The sequence below is a fragment of the Gymnogyps californianus genome, chromosome 6 (genome assembly GCF_018139145.2).
Source record: "Gymnogyps californianus isolate 813 chromosome 6, ASM1813914v2, whole genome shotgun sequence".
NCBI classification, from domain to species: domain Eukaryota; kingdom Metazoa; phylum Chordata; class Aves; order Accipitriformes; family Cathartidae; genus Gymnogyps; species Gymnogyps californianus.
The window spans coordinates 34,648,228-34,666,900 of record NC_059476.1 but is presented as its reverse complement, the minus strand read 5'-3'; the positions used below and the strand labels follow the sequence as shown (position 1 = coordinate 34,666,900).

The 18,673-nt window shown below is 40.3% G+C and overlaps 1 protein-coding gene across 2 annotated transcripts in view; it reads right to left on the bottom strand.

The window, feature by feature from the left end:
• ARID5B (AT-rich interaction domain 5B) overlaps positions 1-18,673 on the bottom strand; it is a 121,042-nt gene that overhangs the window by 17,896 nt on the left and 84,473 nt on the right. For both annotated transcript variants that reach the window (XM_050899267.1, XM_050899266.1), the window contains 4 exons: positions 18,077-18,189; positions 11,395-11,599; positions 9,006-9,058; positions 1,227-1,324 (listed from right to left, as the gene is read on the bottom strand). In XM_050899267.1, the coding sequence (XP_050755224.1) occupies positions 1,227-1,324; positions 9,006-9,058; positions 11,395-11,599; positions 18,077-18,189 (469 nt within the window). The remainder of the gene's footprint in view (positions 1-1,226; positions 1,325-9,005; positions 9,059-11,394; positions 11,600-18,076; positions 18,190-18,673) is intronic.

The window sequence follows — 18,673 nt, the reverse complement described above, 5'->3', positions numbered from 1 at the left end:
ATACCCACAATCTGATGAGTCAATTAAAACAATCTATAACATCTGTCTGCAACACAAAGGCAGGGAAAAGCCCTGTCTGACGCACGCAGCAACTCACTCAATTTGCTCTGCTACTCGGCTCGATCTCCAGAAAGCTTCTAACTCTAACTTTTATAGTGGTATTACATGCAACTTCTTTGTGCACCCAAGTTGTTATGTTGGAGACATCTCCTGTAAATGAGGGTGATCAACCTCCCCCTCCATGAGGAGGGCAGCATCTCCCTTGGAGTGGCCAGCACGTAAGGCACTAAAAGAAGGTGAAAAACTGCCCACTGAGCCCAGCGCTGCTGTGCTGCCTTGTGCACAGGCACAGACAAGTACAATCTCTTCCTGACCCTAGCAAAGTAACTTGTTTATGCTCAGGAACAAGAGACTGGACTTTCCTTATCTAAATCTGAAATTGCAGAACTTTTACTAACATTTGCTTGTCTAAGGGGAAAAAAAAAAAAAAGAAAAAAAAAGGAAAAAAAAGAAAAAAAAAAGAGGAAAAAAAAGAGAGTTGTTTCTAAAACCATACCAAACCAAAACAACATTCCAGCTCCAGTATTTTATTCAATGTGTGCTGGCTTCACAAGCCCTGGAAGTTATTATCTACATGGGAAGAATAAGAAATCAACAGTTCTGACCAGCAACAATGGCTGCAGAGAAAGAGTGTTTGGCAGCAGCTCGCAGGCAGGGAGGAGGGAAGGAATGCAGTGAAGAAGAGGAATGCAACGCTCTGCATGACCTACAACATTAACAGCACCCTGCATTGTGGGCCACCCCATTATTTTGATCACAACCACAATTTGCTTAATTGGTATTCCTAAAAAACGACAGAAGACAAGTGTCTGCATCAATTAGCTGTCGTTTCTTATTTTTCCTTGAGTATGTTTTGCTCAATTTTTCAGCTTCTTTAACTGGAAAGCTGTTGTAAAAATTAAGATATGTACCAAAGAAAAATCAGATGCTTGTTTTATTTATTTAGTCCCTGGAGACATACACTCTAGTTTAAATTACAATGGATTATCTGACTAAACTGTTGGGGGAATATTTACTATATCTTTAAGAAGCCTCTCTCTCTCTCTCTCTCTCTCTCTCTCTCTCTCTCTCTCTCTCTCTCTCTCTAATTCTTTGTAAAACGCTTTGAAGGCTCTCCAAATTAATTTTTTCATTATTAAACAAGCATTTCAGATTTGTTATCTTACCTTTCATAATGTCTGCGAGTACATGTAGCAGCACTTGTGCTTCCAGGGTTACCACCTAATTCATCATAAATATGTTTCCATTGTCGACGGGCTGTTATCTGTAAAAATGGCAATGGAAAATTTAATCTTGCATCTTTACAGATTCTACAGCGTTTGAGTTCACAACAACAAATGCATGTGTGACACTTTCAGAACAGCATGTACTACAAGTACTATAAAAGCCCCTACAGAATATATAGAGTGCACAGAGCTTTGGGTGTCTTTTTTTTTTTTTTTTGGTAAGTTAACACTATGTCTATTTTCTTTCTCTCTAAAATGGAGTGATCTGACTTATTCATTATCAAGTCACAAGCAATATGGCCTCACAAAAGAGAATCTCAGTCAATATAGCCTCATTAACCATCAGAAGTTATGCAGACAAATCCCACAGTGAATTATGAAAATGAAGCTCAAACCATACTCAGCACAAATAATGATTACATAGTTATTTTAACTGAATTAGAGAAAATAAATCTGCTGCAAAACCCAAATCCACCACAGAATTCTGTAAATCCACAAAAGCATAGTCCGTAACTCTATATGTTACAAGCTGTTTATTTTTATCCATTTATGTCAGTAAAATATATAGATCAAATAGTAATGAAATCTTAACATACTCCAATGTTAATATTTGAGCTATGTACTTTATTGGACCGTGCTGATGAAAATAAACATCTTGTAACATATTGAGTTGCATACCATGGTTCTGGTTTTTTGTACAGAAATTAGGATTATACAGAATAACAGATGGAAGACCTGGCAAAAGAATTGTTTCTGAATACCACTTCATTATTTTATATATTCCGCTATATTTAAAACAGGAAGAAAAACAGGAATAGGACAAGCACAACAGATCACCCTCTTTTGCCTGCAGCTCATAAAGAAGGCCAGTGGAAAATTGTGGGGGCAATTTGGGGAGAATTTTGTCATTTTCTGTGGAATGCTGTGGATTTTAATATATTCAGCCCCGGAGGCTTCTTCGGAGTTACCCACAGAGCAGTCAATGGCGTTTACCAAGGAGCTAAAGGCAGCAATCAGAAGAAAACAAATATTACAACTTGCAATCTGAGGCCTGTAATTTTAATCTAAACAAGAGGAGATAGCTACCATCATTAAATATTACAGGGTAAGAGGTGTTTCTTTTTAGCTCAATGTAAAAGGAAAATCCTTCCTTTGCAGAAATTATTCTCCAAAGCCAAAAGCATGGCTGGAGACTTATAATTCAATAATGTTACAATTTCTTCAAGTTTATTGTTTGTACAGTTCTCCTTAGAAAACATCAGCATCTCCAACTTACAGTTAGCACCTGTACATAGTTTGCACCTATAGATACTTGAAAAAAAAAGGGCATATTTTATCTTAAACCTTATTAAAAGCAAAATGGACTGACTGCATTCACTAATTTTATTTTGTCTTCTGTAACCAACCCAAAGATCACAGGCACAAGAGAGACTGCAATTCAAGGATAAATTCTGCACAAACGAATTATTTAAATAAAAATCAAACACTCATCTGATGATAAGGTTCATTTTAAGTCTATTTTGTTTAAGTTCTTATGCTGTCTCTTCCCCAGGCAACCCACACTTCTACCTATTATTATTACTAAAGGACTTGAAGAACTGGGGTCCTAATGAGCCATAAAGAACATCACCTCCTGAGAATATGAACGGATGCTCCTTCTGCAACCTGAAAGGTCAAAAAAAGAGTTGGACCAAGTACCCTGCTGTAGAGGAATTCCTGGATGGGAAGCTACCTCTGGTCCTGCCTCCCACACCTATTCCACCGGTCCTCGGGACAGGCAAAGGACAGAGGCATGGCCAGACAGCCCTTGCCTTCTGGTAGCTCCCAAAAATCACAGATCCCCTGAGGACAGCTGCAGGTGGCTTTATATTAAATCAAGTCTCTGGCAGCCTCACAGACTAGGGGAACAAAGATGCACAAAGCCAATCTAGGGTCTGTGCTCTGGCCCTCTGGCAAGCACAGCCTGGCTGGCTTGCAAGGCTGTGGGCCAGGACCTGATGCTTTGGCTAAGTGCAATGATGCTGTGCAGAAGCTATAAATGAAAGTAAAGGACTAGTCAGCAAGAGGACTACTGCAAGTCCCCTTTTTAAACATCCCGATGTGACTAAGAAGCATGGTCTCCATTTTCAAAAGGAAAATGTTAACTCAAGTCTTATTAACTATGAGCTGACTCAAGAGTCAATATTCAAGCTGGAACATCAGTAAACACAACCAACTTTAAGGGGACAAGGGAATCCTTTTGAAATCCCTGGATCATTTTTGGTGTCTCTTTTCTCTATGCTACTTAGAATAATAGTATTTACACAAACATTTGCCCGGCTTTATCCAATTCTGCCTCTGCAATGGACCAGAACTCCTTGGCAATTAGCAGAGCTGTGCCCTCCCACGTACAGAGCTAAGTTTAAATTTGACATTCCCTGAAATGATTGTTATTCTAACAAAGCCTGGGGTTGAGTTTTCCCCTGCTGTGGAAAGTTTAGTTTTTATGCTTAATAAACTTCAAAGGACTAAAGTAACTGATAAATTACATCCTTAAACAATCTGAACAAAATGCTGCACTGTGGAAACTTCACAGTTGTCATGCAGGGCAGCTCTGCTCAAGCTGGATGCTTGTGCTGGCCACATCCAAATTGAGGACTGCTTTCTTTTCTCATACAAGTCCCTCCCAGCCACCTCAGTGACTAGGAACTTCCTGAGGAGCCAGGAAAGGGCAGTGCTTGGCAATGATTTGCTTATGGTTGCTGTTCCTATCAAAAATGCCTGCCTTGGCTGCTTTTACACAGCGGTTTTAACTCTGAAAGGGCTTGTATGTGCTCCTGGTTAGTAACATGTTCATGACCGGGGCACATGAGGAACAGAAGGGCAGATAACAAAAGGTATGAAAATGGTAAAGTATTTTAGCTGCCTGGGCAGGGAATTTCCCATAAACATTCAGGAGCAAAGTGGTGGGTTTTTTTACAGGCATGGAGGTATAGTAGTGTAAGACAACTAAGACCCTGCAAAAGCTTTAACAAATGTCCCGAGCACTTTCATTTCACACTTTTGATTAATTCAGCTTCAGTTTCCTGATGTAAGTTGACCCGCTCCAGTAGAAAACATACAGAAGACAAAGAACCTTTGCTGCTTTAGTTCTACAATTTGTTTTTCCCTACTCCTACCAGTATATACAACCCACCCAGTGCCTGCCACATTTCGAAAAGTGCAGGACAATCCAGGCTCACCCATTAATCAAGGCAATTGCACAGGCCAGTCTCATCTCTGACAGCTTCCCATTCCAATGCCAGCTTTAGTCTTAAAGTAGTCTTCTGGTTTGCAGACCCCTCCCACAATTTGCTCCAACCTATAGCTTCACAATCCTAGAGCTGGGCCCATTAGAAGCCAGGAACTTTGAAAACCTCCATGACATCTTTCCCGATCAGCAGAATTTGGAGTTAAGCAAGAGACTGGTCTGCGCAGGGACCTGAGAGCAGATCTAATCTGGTTCCTATAAGCACAGTATTAGGCAGTGACTGGTACTCAAGAACAACCAAATAAAAGCAATGATCTTATCTATTAAAGTAGAGGACTGTTTATACACATGCTTTTAATGGTGTCTTCTGCTTTGAGAAACCTTAAGGTCTTCTGCACTGCAATCCCAGCTCCCAGCTCCCTTCCTCATGAAAAGGCTTCTTGCTTATTTCCTGCTGCAAATCTAATGGGGGATTTTCTGGTCATGGTATGTGATGTTCACAACGCTCTTCAAAACAGAGCTCTGGGTATTAGCTCTGTATGAAACAAACCCAGGTAGCTTTGCATTCCACTGATATATCAGTTTCGTCGGGCCTGCCCAGACACAGGACTGCTGTGCGTGTCAATCATTAATTTTTAAAAACTAAAGCACTTTATTGTTGCTTCCAGGAGGCAGCAGCTAAATGGGATCCCACTGACCTTCAGCAAAATTTAAGCTGCTACACACCGAAGGTTAAGCTCCACCTAATTTTCTTTTCACCCTTTATCTTTCTAAGACATCTCCAGGTGGAGTCCATTCAGCACCACAGCCTTCTGCAAACATGCCAATGCACTCCTTTTGTCTTGGCTTAAAAAGGAAAAATGCCACTTCATGACTCGCCAAGGACAACTCTTTAGGTAAGTCCTGGAAGTTTCCCATCTATGAACATCCGCACCTTTTACTCACTTGACTTAGGGTGACTGAGAAAATTCCAGGCAATGGCTGTCAAATGCCACTGCAGCTGAGCCCCCTAGAATGTGACATTGTTTTGTATTTCATCCAGGGATTTGGGGACATTTTAAATCATTCATACTGTGAAGGTCTGCTATAGAGAGTGCTTTCCAATGCACTCTCCTATTATTAGTAACAAAGATGCTCATTTCATGTATCTTTGTTTAAGAGAAACATGATCCCACCAATTCCAAAGAGACAGCTTAATCTGTTAAGGACTTAAACCAATTTGTACGGGTTGCTATTTTTATTAAGCCTGTATTATGTCCAACAAGAAGTACATGGGAGTGTGGTATTATACAGTTATAGATGACAACTAAGAATTAGTAATCAAACAGATAATGGACAGATGAGAAATGACCCTCACAAGTACTCTAGCTGGAGAGCCCTTAAATATGACGTATGACAGATGATCATGACTTGACACTACTAGATATCCTGTATGTATATCCCATATGTACAGGTAATACTCTCTGTTAAGCCTCACTGGATCCATTCCAGCCCCTGATACATGACAATAAAGGAAAGTCAGACAGATGGCTAAGAAAGTTGTTCTCTGCATCTCAAATCCAATCCCTGGCTGTTTTCATTCACTTTTAGAACCTTAACCCACAGGACTGGACTCAGAGGTCTTGCACTGTTCTGTGAATCTGGGCAGAAGCTGGAAAACACCGTACATAATCTCTGCTTGTTTCTCAAAGATGTTTTTAAAGCCCCATCAAAGCATCAATACATGGATAAGGTGGACAGGGCAGGGGATGAAACTGAAAACGGGCTGACTATCATTGTTCTGCCAAACACAAGGGTGTAAAGTTTGCAACTGCTTTAACTGGGAAGGTTTCTACACTTACAGTAAAAAACTAGTCATCTGACTACATTAAGTTCCCATATGTGATTTTAACCAATCTTTTATTTGTCTCCTGTTCATAAAATGGCTGTCACCTGCTGAAGTCAAATATCTACTTTTAAATATTCTTTTCTTTACAATACTTCCAAAAGAAAAGACCCATTTCTATCTCAAGGCACAAACCAGAAACTTGTGAAATTTTAAAACAAGTTAAAGATGATGAAGCCCTTATAATGGACAAATGACTCGTTCAAGTCAGATGGAAGGGTCCATATAGATAAATGTGTATTAATCAGGGTAGGTTCGAGAAAGCCTTTGTTCTGCACGTGACTTCTCATCATCAATAGATACTGGCACTGTGCGTGTGAGTGGTGGATTCTGGTCGTTATTGAATTACAGCACTCACTCAAAATTTCTACATCTAAGCAGACCTGCCTAAGATTCTGGAACTGATACCGAGGTCCACGTCACCCCAGTCATCCATTGCCTTGCTGAAATATGAAACATGAATCAAACACAAAAGCCTCTCAGCAATGCTCACCATGATAAAATATATACAATCAAATGCAGCTTGGCAAACTCAATGAGTACCAACTGGCCACAAAATAATAAAAAACAGGGTGTGCACAGGTCAAAGTATTGCAACAGCTATTGGTTTAGCATTCAGGGAATGTAAAGCAAAGGCAGATCCATATTGAGGATGAGACTGTTAACAGAAGAGAATGAGGTCAGGAAACCTCATGCTCCCTGTACAAATTAAATTGCATCACAACGGTCCTCCCAACTTCAGCTCTTCTGCAGAGAGCATAGGCACCACTCACATCATAAAAACAGGATCAGGCCCATCACTTCAGCCAGTGTCACTCTCAAACCAAAGCTGGGCTCCCAGGTATGTCAGAGGGTGTGAGCTATGCTTGCCTTGCCATTTACTGACCAGCAAGCAATTGCTTAGTTTCATCTCTATGAAGAATAAGCACCACTGTTACATTTTCATCAAAGGTGACAAATGCCCCTAAACAACAGAGAACATCTGTCACTGAGAAAAGGACAGGAGCTTTGAGACAAGGGTGGACTGATGCTACTCTGGATGACATTCTCACGTATGTGATCCTTCCCCTCTGATCCTCTCACGTTTCTGCTACTGTTGGTAGACCTGGCTCTCTGGCCTTGTGTTCACAAACTCACCCGCTCTGCCCCAGGCACAGAGGTTCACCTTCTCCAGCATCTGTAAATCCATCCCTCTCCCTCTCATTCTGGCACTAAAACTCAGCTCTCTCCAGCAAGCCACCACTTTGGCATCCTTGCTTCTATACTCAGTCCCTTCAAGCAGATCTAAAACGTTGCTGTGAAAATCGCCCGCCTCCCTGAGCACTCTGAACAAGCCACTCTCCTGGCCTCCCTTTGTGCTCTGGATCAAGTTCAAGATTGTAGCCCTCATTTTCATTGCACTTTACAACTCACAGCAATTACTGTTGGCTCATAATTGCTGTAACGATCTATCTATGGTAGCTATTCATTCATATATACCCATGAGCACACCTACACACCCCCCTGTACATAAGCATGGTATGTGCTGATTAATGAAAGACAGAGGAACAATAAAAGCCAAATCAAGCATATATTTTTGTTGAGAATGTTAGATTTCATGTTTCACAAAAACCCAGCCACACCCATGCTAATCAACCTGGGCTGCTGATTTACAGGACAATACGCTTTATTGTATGGAAGGAAAACTGAGTTTTGTATTTTGGTTCAAACGACTTTCAGTTTCTTGATAGTGCATTTCTTCTTGTCATTTCTCTACAGCATAGATATGTCCCAGATTACTTCGTAAACAAAGCAAAAATAATTTCTTTCATCCAACTGTGGCAGGAACTGAACAACTTAATCTGATCATTGTGTGCAAAGAAAATATTTCCAATGACGACATCTTCCTATGTCAATTGGTTTTTATTACAGATGTCATCTCGATGTGCCATATTAATGCAGCTCTTTCTTCTCATTTCAAGATTTTAATCTACGTTTGTTGCTCTAATATTTTATTGGTTCAAAATACATGCTGTAAAATCCATGGCCATCAAATTTTCCTGTGAGCTAAAAATAAACTGCTCTTGTCAGATATGGTTAGCTGATAAAAAGTGTCAGAGACTTTTCTGAATTACTTTGATAACTTCCTGTTTATGTGGTACTGACCCTTGTCTAATAAAGATCTTTTACACTTGGAATAAGAGAAGATAGTGCAGCATACTATTCCTTAATGGACAATGCTGATTACTTTTGAAAGCCTTTAATACATTTCCCATATTAGACATGAACAGATGTCAGGGATGTTGCCAAGTGAAATTTCTTTTATGCAATCTTGGCTTGTTGTACAATAATAGCCCTTTCTCAACATGGGAAAAAATTACAGACCCAACTAATTTCCTTGACAGGGAAGAGTTACATATGTTTTCCACTTGTAGTTTTTACGACAAGTTTACAATTTTGCCAAACCTGGAACTAATTGGGACCGTTTCCAAAAATGGTCCAATAAACCCAAAATGTGTACAGCTAGCCTAAAATGCAGCAAATGATTGTTTGCTTTTACTTTTTTTTTTTAACAGGGAAAAGTTAGATTGCACAATTATTTCACTTAAGTTACTTAAACACTTACTGTTTCATATCCTCCCAGTTTTTGAGCAGCTTGAAACATAGTCCAAAGGTTAACTGTTAGAGGGACAATAAGTATTTAGATAAGCATTGCATTAACAAACGTATTTCAAAGAAATGTAAATTAAACAGTTTTTAAAAAAGAAAAGTAGAGAAAAAAAGCTCACAGCCCCTGAAAAAGCTCCTGTGAAACATTTTCCAAAGAGATATTTACATAATCTGAAGAGTAAATATTAGCCCATACTATATATATTTTTAATTACATATAAGAGAATGCACTTAGATTCCTTAACAGGACTGGAAAAATACACTGAGACAAAGGTAATGGGCTCATTTGACTTTGCTGATAAGAGGCATGGTATAATGACTGTAGCATGTTTCCATAACTTTGATAATAAAAATTACTCATTGGGAAGAATGTTGCTTTTAATTATTTGTTTAATACTGATTTCATTAGCAAGAAAGCATGAGCCACACACTGGCTCACAGAGAAAGCCTATTGATTAAACAACAATATCCAATATTTACTGCAGCTCAGATAATGGCCTCCATAATCAATAAACAAAAAGCTGCGTTCTAACGGGTCCTGGCTGAATGAACGCAGAGGGAGCACAAATGAGAATTACTATAATAATTATGGTATGGGTGGTTGTGCCTTGCCCACAGCTGTGGGGTTGGAGGAACAGAGGCAACTCAATTCAAAAGATGTGTTGGGAGATGCTTGTTATTTCCTGCAGAACTCCCCTCTCATGTGCTTTTCATTCTGGCCCACTGTCCCATGGAGCCACTGCTTGCTGCTGGTGTCTCTTATTTTAATTTTTATTTTATCTTCTTTTAATTGCTAGAAGAAAAATTGATGTCTCAGCTCTATGAAAGGTGTATGCACTATTCCAGCAACAAAAAGTGATTCCCCATAGACATACTACAAATACTTCAGGCCAGACTCAGCAATAACGCTGTGGATCGTGGAGGGCGGGATCTCTTCCTCCATGCGAGGATGCTCTATTGTAGTGTACATACTGCTTCTTCCCACTAACCTATTTATACTGGCAAAGTTTGCACAAGTCTTGCTGGACAAATACAGAGCCCCGTCCTGCAAACATTTCTGCTCTTCTCAGCATACTTACTCTTGGCATTTAAGTATTTGCCAGATCAGGCCCCTAATTTATAATGAATGTCAGGCAACTTTCAGCCTATTTCAGCTAAATGTTAGCAGAGGGCCCTACCCCCAGTGGGGAATTTTAGAAATAATACTTTAGCTTGTCTTTTAAGCCCACCCTGTCCCCATGCTTGAGAGAGTGCAGAATAAAATGGGGGGAAAAAAATCCTCTCTTCAACACAAAATGTTCTGAAAGCCTCATTGAACCTTGTACTGTTTCAAAGCTATCAAGAGCTTTGCTTAGGCCTTGATTTAATCTGAATCAATGCATAATGCAACGAAGCTGTTCATAGTACATTAATTTTACTTCCATTTCAAGCAGCCAGTTTTCAGACAAACACTGTAATCATTCGGAGTTATATAAGTTTATAATGGCTGCTGGAGGCCTGTTGCAATCAGTGCCAATTGCTATTAGGTATGTAAATTGTTATGTAAAACATACAGGTTTGACATTCTTCATCAAAATAACACATGGTTTTAATCTGGGAGATAAATTAAAGTAAATAATATTTCAATCCATGGAGTTTTCCCTTTAAGGAAATAAAGTATCATTCAATCTATAGATAAGGAGGAAAAATACCCCCATTTACAGCTTTTGTTGGAAACTCTAGAAGATCTATATTGCACTGCAATATTTATGTAAAATTTAGTTACAACTGTATCTTCTCCACCTACAATTGCTTTACAGATTGTGGCACTACAAACCGTACATGCTAAAGCAATTCTAAACATTGCATTCTGTATTAAACAGATACAGTCTGGTTTTATATTCTCCAAAGTCAGTAATTTATTAACTATAAACACATTTTGGGGCTTAAAAATACGATCCCTTTTGTGCCTTTCTTGACCACCTTTAAATGTCTTCCTTTAATATTTGTCCTTTCATAAAGAACATCTGGGCACAATAAAGATACGTCATATTATTAACTCAGAAGAAAGGCATTACAGACGCTGCAGATTTACAAAACAGAAAACTAGAGAGTTTTCAACATGCCTATTTCTAGTCATAATCAGCGGATTTAAACCTATAAATATCCGGCAGCAACTACCCCAGAAGGAAGAGATGCAAATCTAGGCACAAGACAGTGAAATGCCTGGACTGGAAAATGTGTAGATATAAACATGGTCCCCCCATCCATAAAGCTTTAAAATAGGCTTCGTGTGCAAATGCTTTCTCCAGAGAAGCCAAACCATTCTAAAATGTCAACAAGAAAGTGAGAAAAAGGATACTTACTCTGCTTAAAACCTAAATAGGGTATTCGTTCAATTGGTGTTTTCCTTTCTTTCATATATTTATAAAGAGCCACAAGGAAAGCCTGCTCATCAGCTCTGCATTCTTCACCTACGGCAATCTTTGATTTATCCTCACTTGAGCCTTTTTTACAGTTGCTGTTGTTACTCTTGGGTTTGGGCAAAGCTGACTTAGCCTCACATTTTACCTGGGAAAAGAAAAGATGTCATATCAGATCTGAGTAACCTTTAATTTTCACTTAAGGAATAAATACCCTCTCCTAGCAGAATGGATTGTTGAAAAAATGAAGGCCAAACCATGCAACTGTGTTTGAGGGGAAACAAAGGAAGCTATTTATAGAGCTAAATGTCTTGTTCTGAATCTTAGTCACAACATTTTTAAATAGCCACGTCTTTAAATCATTATAACCCATTGGTAATAGTCTCCAGATCTGCATTTTTATGACTATACATTGCTACGTCTCAGACAGCTCCCATCTCTCACATACACTTGCCATTAGCAAGTCTAATAATAACCTTCGTTCCAGGATTGACACTGAGCATTGTCAACTCCCGTAGACAACCCTTGGAGCTGAAGGTGCTCAGCCCCTTCCAGGAACGCTCAGCAGCCAGCTCTGAAACGACACATTTTTCTCTCCTTTGGCCCACCAAAATAGATGCAAACCTTGGCAAGCCTTCCCCAGGCAGAGCTCTCACCATACACAAGTGGAGGTTCTGCTGTAGCACGGACTTAAGTCAAGTGGGTTTGAGCATCTGCTTAAACTTAAGCACAGCCCTAAGTATTTAGCAGAAGGAAGAGGCTAGTAGCTGGAGCCTTCCTGGTAGACACCAGCAGCCCCAGTGCACACGAGTCCCACAGCTCCAGGTCTCCCACTGGCCTCCCCGGCAGATGTGTGCCAGTCAGGAAGCCAACAAATTGGAACCACTTTACCTGTCATCAGTATTCAAACATGGGGAAAAATATCCAGTGAGACTGGCTTAATCCTGCAGTCCTCCTGAAGATAATCCTCTCACTGAATCAAGCAAATTACAACTCGAGCATTCCCATAATTTATGTATACAAAAAACCAAAAGAGCAGAACCTTGCAAACTGATGTTTAAAAGCTCTCCATGACCAAGACGGGATCGATACATTTCCAGTGAAATACTGGAAGTCCTCTAATACAACGTAGTGGAGATGGTTACATATATTTTGGATTTGCCCTGTCCCTTCAATGCCTTTGAGTGCTGTGAGGAGCCTTCTGGCAGCTCCATACCCCATCCAAGACACATCCTTCGTGCTCCCAGAGGGAGCAGGGAGACTGTAAGAGCCAGTATCTGGTATTTTAGGAGGACAGCTGAGGAGAGCAGGGTATCTCAATGAACAGGAAGGCAGGAGCTCTTGCTCAAGTAAGCCATTGACTCTCCTTCACTCTCCTCACTTCTAAACCAGGTGCTTCCTGGGTACTTGTTGACATTTTGGAACTGCTATGAAGAGCATTACCTAAGTGCTTGTAAACAAACAACAAACGTATCATTGGAAAGACTACAATATGCTTATTTTATCTCAATAAAGCTACCCTGTGTTTCAGGCTCAGTGAAAGCAAAATCTTTTCTTTTATACTCCTCCAGGGTATTAACTTTGCAGGAAACACTGACTTAAGGTTAGGTGCCTCCATAGCTTTCCACAGATGTTGGACAAAGCAACGCTAGGTCCTAACCTGAGGGGAGAAGTGGCCACAATTTTCCAAGGTAATCGATGCTGCTGAAAAATCTCCCTGTTGGACACTGCAGGGTACAGGCTTGCTCACCCCAGGCAATGCAGCAGGGACTGGGAAATGGACTTCCTGCAGGATTTTTTGTGCTCATTTGCTGCTGAAGTATGTCTGCTGTACTGTTCGATATTCGCTGGTTGCATGGTTCAAAGAGATATTGTCTTCCTATGGCACAAGACACCATGCTTTGCCTTTTAGTAATAGATAGGCTCGTTGATTAAATTTCTGTAAAGATCCTGGGTTTCATCCAAAACTCAATGGAGCTAATGGGATTTTTTCCTATTAAATGAACTTTGGATTTCCTCATCCACTTTTCAGTTCACAGCTGTAATCCCTTGACTTTTTTACTTTGGCTCCTCACAAAATTATTTAACAGCTTCCCCTTATAAAGTTTAGATTATATTGTCATAGTTTTCAGTGCTATACCAAAGACTGGGTTAGCACTCCCAATATGAACCTATGATTTCAATAAATTTAGGATTTTTAATTTGAGCTGCAAATTTGTTGCAAGCTAAAACTTGGAACAAATTCACTGGACCGGGAAACAATTTTTCAGTTTTGTCACCCACTTGCTAGGTAAAGTCAATCAGTCAATCTTTTTAATGGATTTTCATTTTCAAACTGGACAATTCAGAACTATGTTTGCAAAGACAGCCCGGGCACAAACTCTAAATGAAATCAAAGCTCACTGCTATGTAAGCAAACTAATGGCAAGGGATGTTACTCCCAAGGAGACAAAAGGAAACAAAGAAATTAACATTAAAAAAGCCACCAGGAGTGAGAAAACTCCGTGTTACACACAACCTCCTTCTCTCCAGTGTACGGAGAAGTGAGATCAAAGCGCCTGTGGAACTCAAAGGTGCCAAAATGCAACGGACGGACTCCAAGCAGTGGCAGGTTCAACGAAGTTTTGACGAAGGCTGCAATGCTTCATCTGCCTAGCATTTGAGGCACAAGCCTCACTTTTGGAACGTCCCCACTGTCTGACAGGAGGTACGGATGAATGCCATGACCAATGATTAACAAGAACCAAAAGGGCCAAATGCCATTCTGGTTAACACCAGTGTAAATCCAGCATAAACGTATCAAAGTCAGTGAAAGCGATACCAGATTTGCACCAGGCACCACAAAACGCCCTTCTCTCTCAAAACATGATTTTGAATCTTCCTAGAGGGCAAAGATCTGGAGGAAGGTCCTGAACACAGAGTTTTGCTTGGCTCTGCTCTCTTTTCTGGTCTGCTCAGAAAGCCTGAACGACTCTGTTATAAAGGGAGAATTCAATTTCCACAGGAGGAGTTAAAGCTCTTTCATTGTAGCCTCAGTGTGAGTAACACCTCCAAAATGAAACTGAGGGCTAAGGCCCTGACAGGCAACCCCGCGCCACAGCGTGGATAAGTGAGATGGGCTCTGGGAACATCTGACCACCTCCTACTGTGTGTTCCATCAGAGGCGTATGATCCATGACCAAATGGCCAGTGAACACTCATGGGTACACCCGTGTGTTTGTCTTCTCCTGCCAGAGGTCACACACAACACAGACCACTACAGACCTGCATTTTGAAGTTTCAATCGGGTAATGGCTGAGGCGCTCGGAATAAATCTCCAGGTCTGAGAGTATGCCAGGCCACCTGTGGCCACAGGAAAAGCATATCCTGGCAACTTTTAAACTAATTTCCCAGATCTTGCTGTACAAATGAAGTGAGAGATTTACTTCAGCATTTGCACTAGGAGATGTAATGAGTAGATTCATTTGGGGACAATTTCCATGTTTCACAAGTTAATCCTTTCAGCTCTTCAAAATGGTCAGATCAGCCAGTTTTGAAAAGCCTTACAGTGCATTTCTGCACACTTTGAATGGGAATGCTCTTTGGGAGCATGAAGCAGGTACGATGATGGTCATGCTGGAGCCTGCAAGTCCCAAAAGCCTGTCCAGCACTGATGACATGCGAAGTATGAAAGCCTCCAGAGTCCTGGTAGTGTTTGGAGAGAAGAGCTTCATACATGCCTCTCCAGGAGAGCTGATACTTCCTCAGTAGATGGCCTCATATTCTTGCGATTTTTTCATTCCCAGCCTGGGAGGGAACTCCCTTGGTATCTTCCCCGGGAGGTACAAAAATGGATGCAGTGACCAGCAAGGAGATCAAAAGCAAGAAGTGGTACACGAAAGACCCACTTCCCCTGGCAGCACCTGCAGGTCCAGGACCACACTGTCTGTCCCACTATCGCTCTATTTTTAACAAGCCACCTACACTGGAATTTACTCAGAGCTGCTCCTACCCAACCAAATGCTCTTCTGTGTCAGGTAACAGTAAGTGCCTACAAAATGATCTGCTGATGGTTCAAGGTAAACATGCCTAATGGGAACTAAGTTGTAAGAAGGTACAAAGCTTTCTAGTCATTGGCAGCTGAGAACACGAAATTCAGCACGTCACTACAACCATGTGGCTTGCGTTCGTCTTGACAGGCTCAAAACCACAGTCTTCAGAATGCCACTTCTGCCATTTCCCAACCCAAACCGTACAGCCACTGCGTCTCCATCAGAGCCATCGCCCCACCATCTGAGAAATGAGGCTGCTGTCAAGACACTGGGTGCCATGATCTGAGGATGAAAGCAGCACAACTTCTGGTCAAAAGGGATTTTAGCTGAAACAGGAATACGGCCAGGACTGCTGCCAAAATGTTTCAGCATCTGACACAAGTGGATTTGTCCTGTTTACACTAGCAGTGTTCAACTCTGCTCTCCATGGACGCATTGTCAGCATTAGTCAGAGATGGAGCACAGATAGAAGAGGACAACCAATGGTGAAGCCCAACATGGAGCCTAAGATGATGACTTAACATCCCAACTGTTCACAACAATGAGAAGACAGTAGGTGGATCTCCATTCCACACCCTTCCCCAAATACACTTCCCTCCTTCCCCAGAAACCCATAGGCAGGGCCTGTATGAAGTGCAATACATCTGCTGTAGAGGGTTTCTGATTCACTGTCCTCTTATTAAAGTATATCCACAGCCCTGAGACACAGATTGATGTGAAGAGCCACAGTGAAGTCAGTGTGACTACATGCAAGGACATTATATCATGAGCATGTCTATTATTTATAATGAAATTAAGCTGGCCAAGATAATTAATGCTATTAATATCTGCACAATGATGAGCACAGTATGACTGGATAAATAGGCGGAATTACTTATCTGAAATATCCTCCCATTTGACTAGTAGGGTGAACCCAAATATAAACAGAGAGGATAAACAATTTGGTATGAAGTGTTACTGTTGTTTTTAATTATCTAATACCTATATATCAGGTGCTGAAGAGGCAGAACTACTCATGCTACAGTCCGGGGTGCTTCGACAACATGGTCCATGCTGCAGTTTGCTGGTAGTATTTTAACATGAAAAATGGCTTGGGGGAAGGGGGAATTGAAGCAAATTGAGACATTTTCACACCGCGGATTTTGCACGTTCTTCCACAGAGCAAAAACATTCAGGCAAACTCTATAGTATCTGGCAGGACCCCGCAACTCAACACACCAGGCTCCATTGCCTTTTACCATGCCTGTCTAATATGATAGTACAGACTCCAACCGAGCACAATAGGGCACAAAAAGAAGAGAAACAGTGACTTAAGGGCAAAGCTTCATCATGAACTTCAGACTCTTTTATCATCATCAACAGAAGGCACAATTTTAACTGAACTCCTAGGGAGGAGGAGGAGGTGGAATTTAATTAGCCTTCCTATGAGAAACTGAGAGCAGAACACTTCCACTTGACCTCTTTAACCTCCTAATCTCCCAGGACATTCACTGCGTACAACAATACCAATGCAAATGGATCTATAGAATCACTGTATTTCCTAAAGAGATGGTCACAACAATGGAAGCGTTTTTCAGACACACATCCATCTAATTTATTGAAAAAATGGATTCGGGAGGAGTTGGCCTAAAAATTTAGTCTATGCAAACCTGTTTAGCTCACAAGTATCACAGTGACAAAGTTCTGCCTCAGATAAAAATCTACAAGTATTGCTCTAAGTAATTTTCCGTCTTTGCATCTTACAGTTTCAAATTAAATCATCTTGAACAGAGCTATTTGTGCTGCTTTTTTTTAAAAATAGAAAACCAAATTCCTATTTAAAACCACACAGACAACATAGAAAATAGGATGTAAGTTACACTAGAGAAACTCCATTTTAAAATATTTCAAGGAAAAGATACAAACCCATAAATATCTAAAAGATTAAGTCTATAAACACAAATCAATGATCCAACTTTTACTTGCAGTATGGTCTAAGCACTGCAGCACATACAGAAGACTCTGTAAAAGCATGCACTATTCAACAAACCCTGGAACATGCAGCTCAGCACTAAGTATTAAAGAAACAGTCCAGTTGTTTTTTTTTAAGCTTTCGTACTGAATTTCTGCCTTTATCTTTTTTTTTCTAATTTAAAAAAAGTCAAGATCTTAACATCAGGGTAATGTCGTTTGTGCGTGCTTCTTAGAAACCACTACTCAAGCGGCTCTTGTTTCAGTCTGTTTATCTTCAAACTTATATTTAGAAGTACATTGTAACAGGGTGAGCTGCTCCCAGGTTTATTTTTAATTCGAAGATACTGTCACAAACTATGTTTGTGTGTCACAGAATGTGAAAACTAACACTAGATGCCAAGAAAGCTTAAGCACTACCAGTTACCAACAAGCTGATAGCATTAGGTTGTTAGGTGATTATAGTTGCTGGTAACTTTGAACACAGACATGATTTAAAGTGAAGAATAAAACAATTGAAAAAAATTACATTTATCTCCCCAAGAAAATATATTCTAAATTTGAAACAGCATGCTGGGAAACAAAGGCAGGGCTGTACCTAAAAAAGGAGAGTGTACTGAAAAGAGTATTATTAAGTGATTTACCTTGGCAACAGCTTTGCTTTCAGAATTATTGTTGGAATCCTTAATGCCATTTAATGAATCTCTTCTCTGTGGGCAAGGCTTCTTTTTGCGCGGTCTGCCTTTAAGATTTGGTGCTGAAAATTAATAGAGAACAATTTGAGCACATTGCCTTATATTGGATTCTTAACAGCTGAAAGCATAATAAATAATTCCACTACAATCAGTCACAGAAACGTACACATCTGTCTACAGTAAATGCTTATTACAAGATTCCCATCCTCCATGGGTTATATCTTGACACACTATACATTTCTATAGAATATCCCCCAAGGCTAATCTATTCTACTTCCACATAACTAATTAATACAAAGACAAACACTGGTCTCCGAAGGACTCGGAGAGAAAGCACAAATATTTCTCCACGGTACAAAAAAGAACAAAATAGAATATTAATAGGTAACTTTGCATTAATCAGCCTGCTGCATTTGTTATTTCTAATCTTCAAGTAAGAGTACTAACTACTACTTCCAACTTCGGGAAACATCTGGTTTCGGAAATGTTCTGAAATATTGAAATACCTTACAGCTTCAAGAAATGTTTATATATCCTGTCACTGTT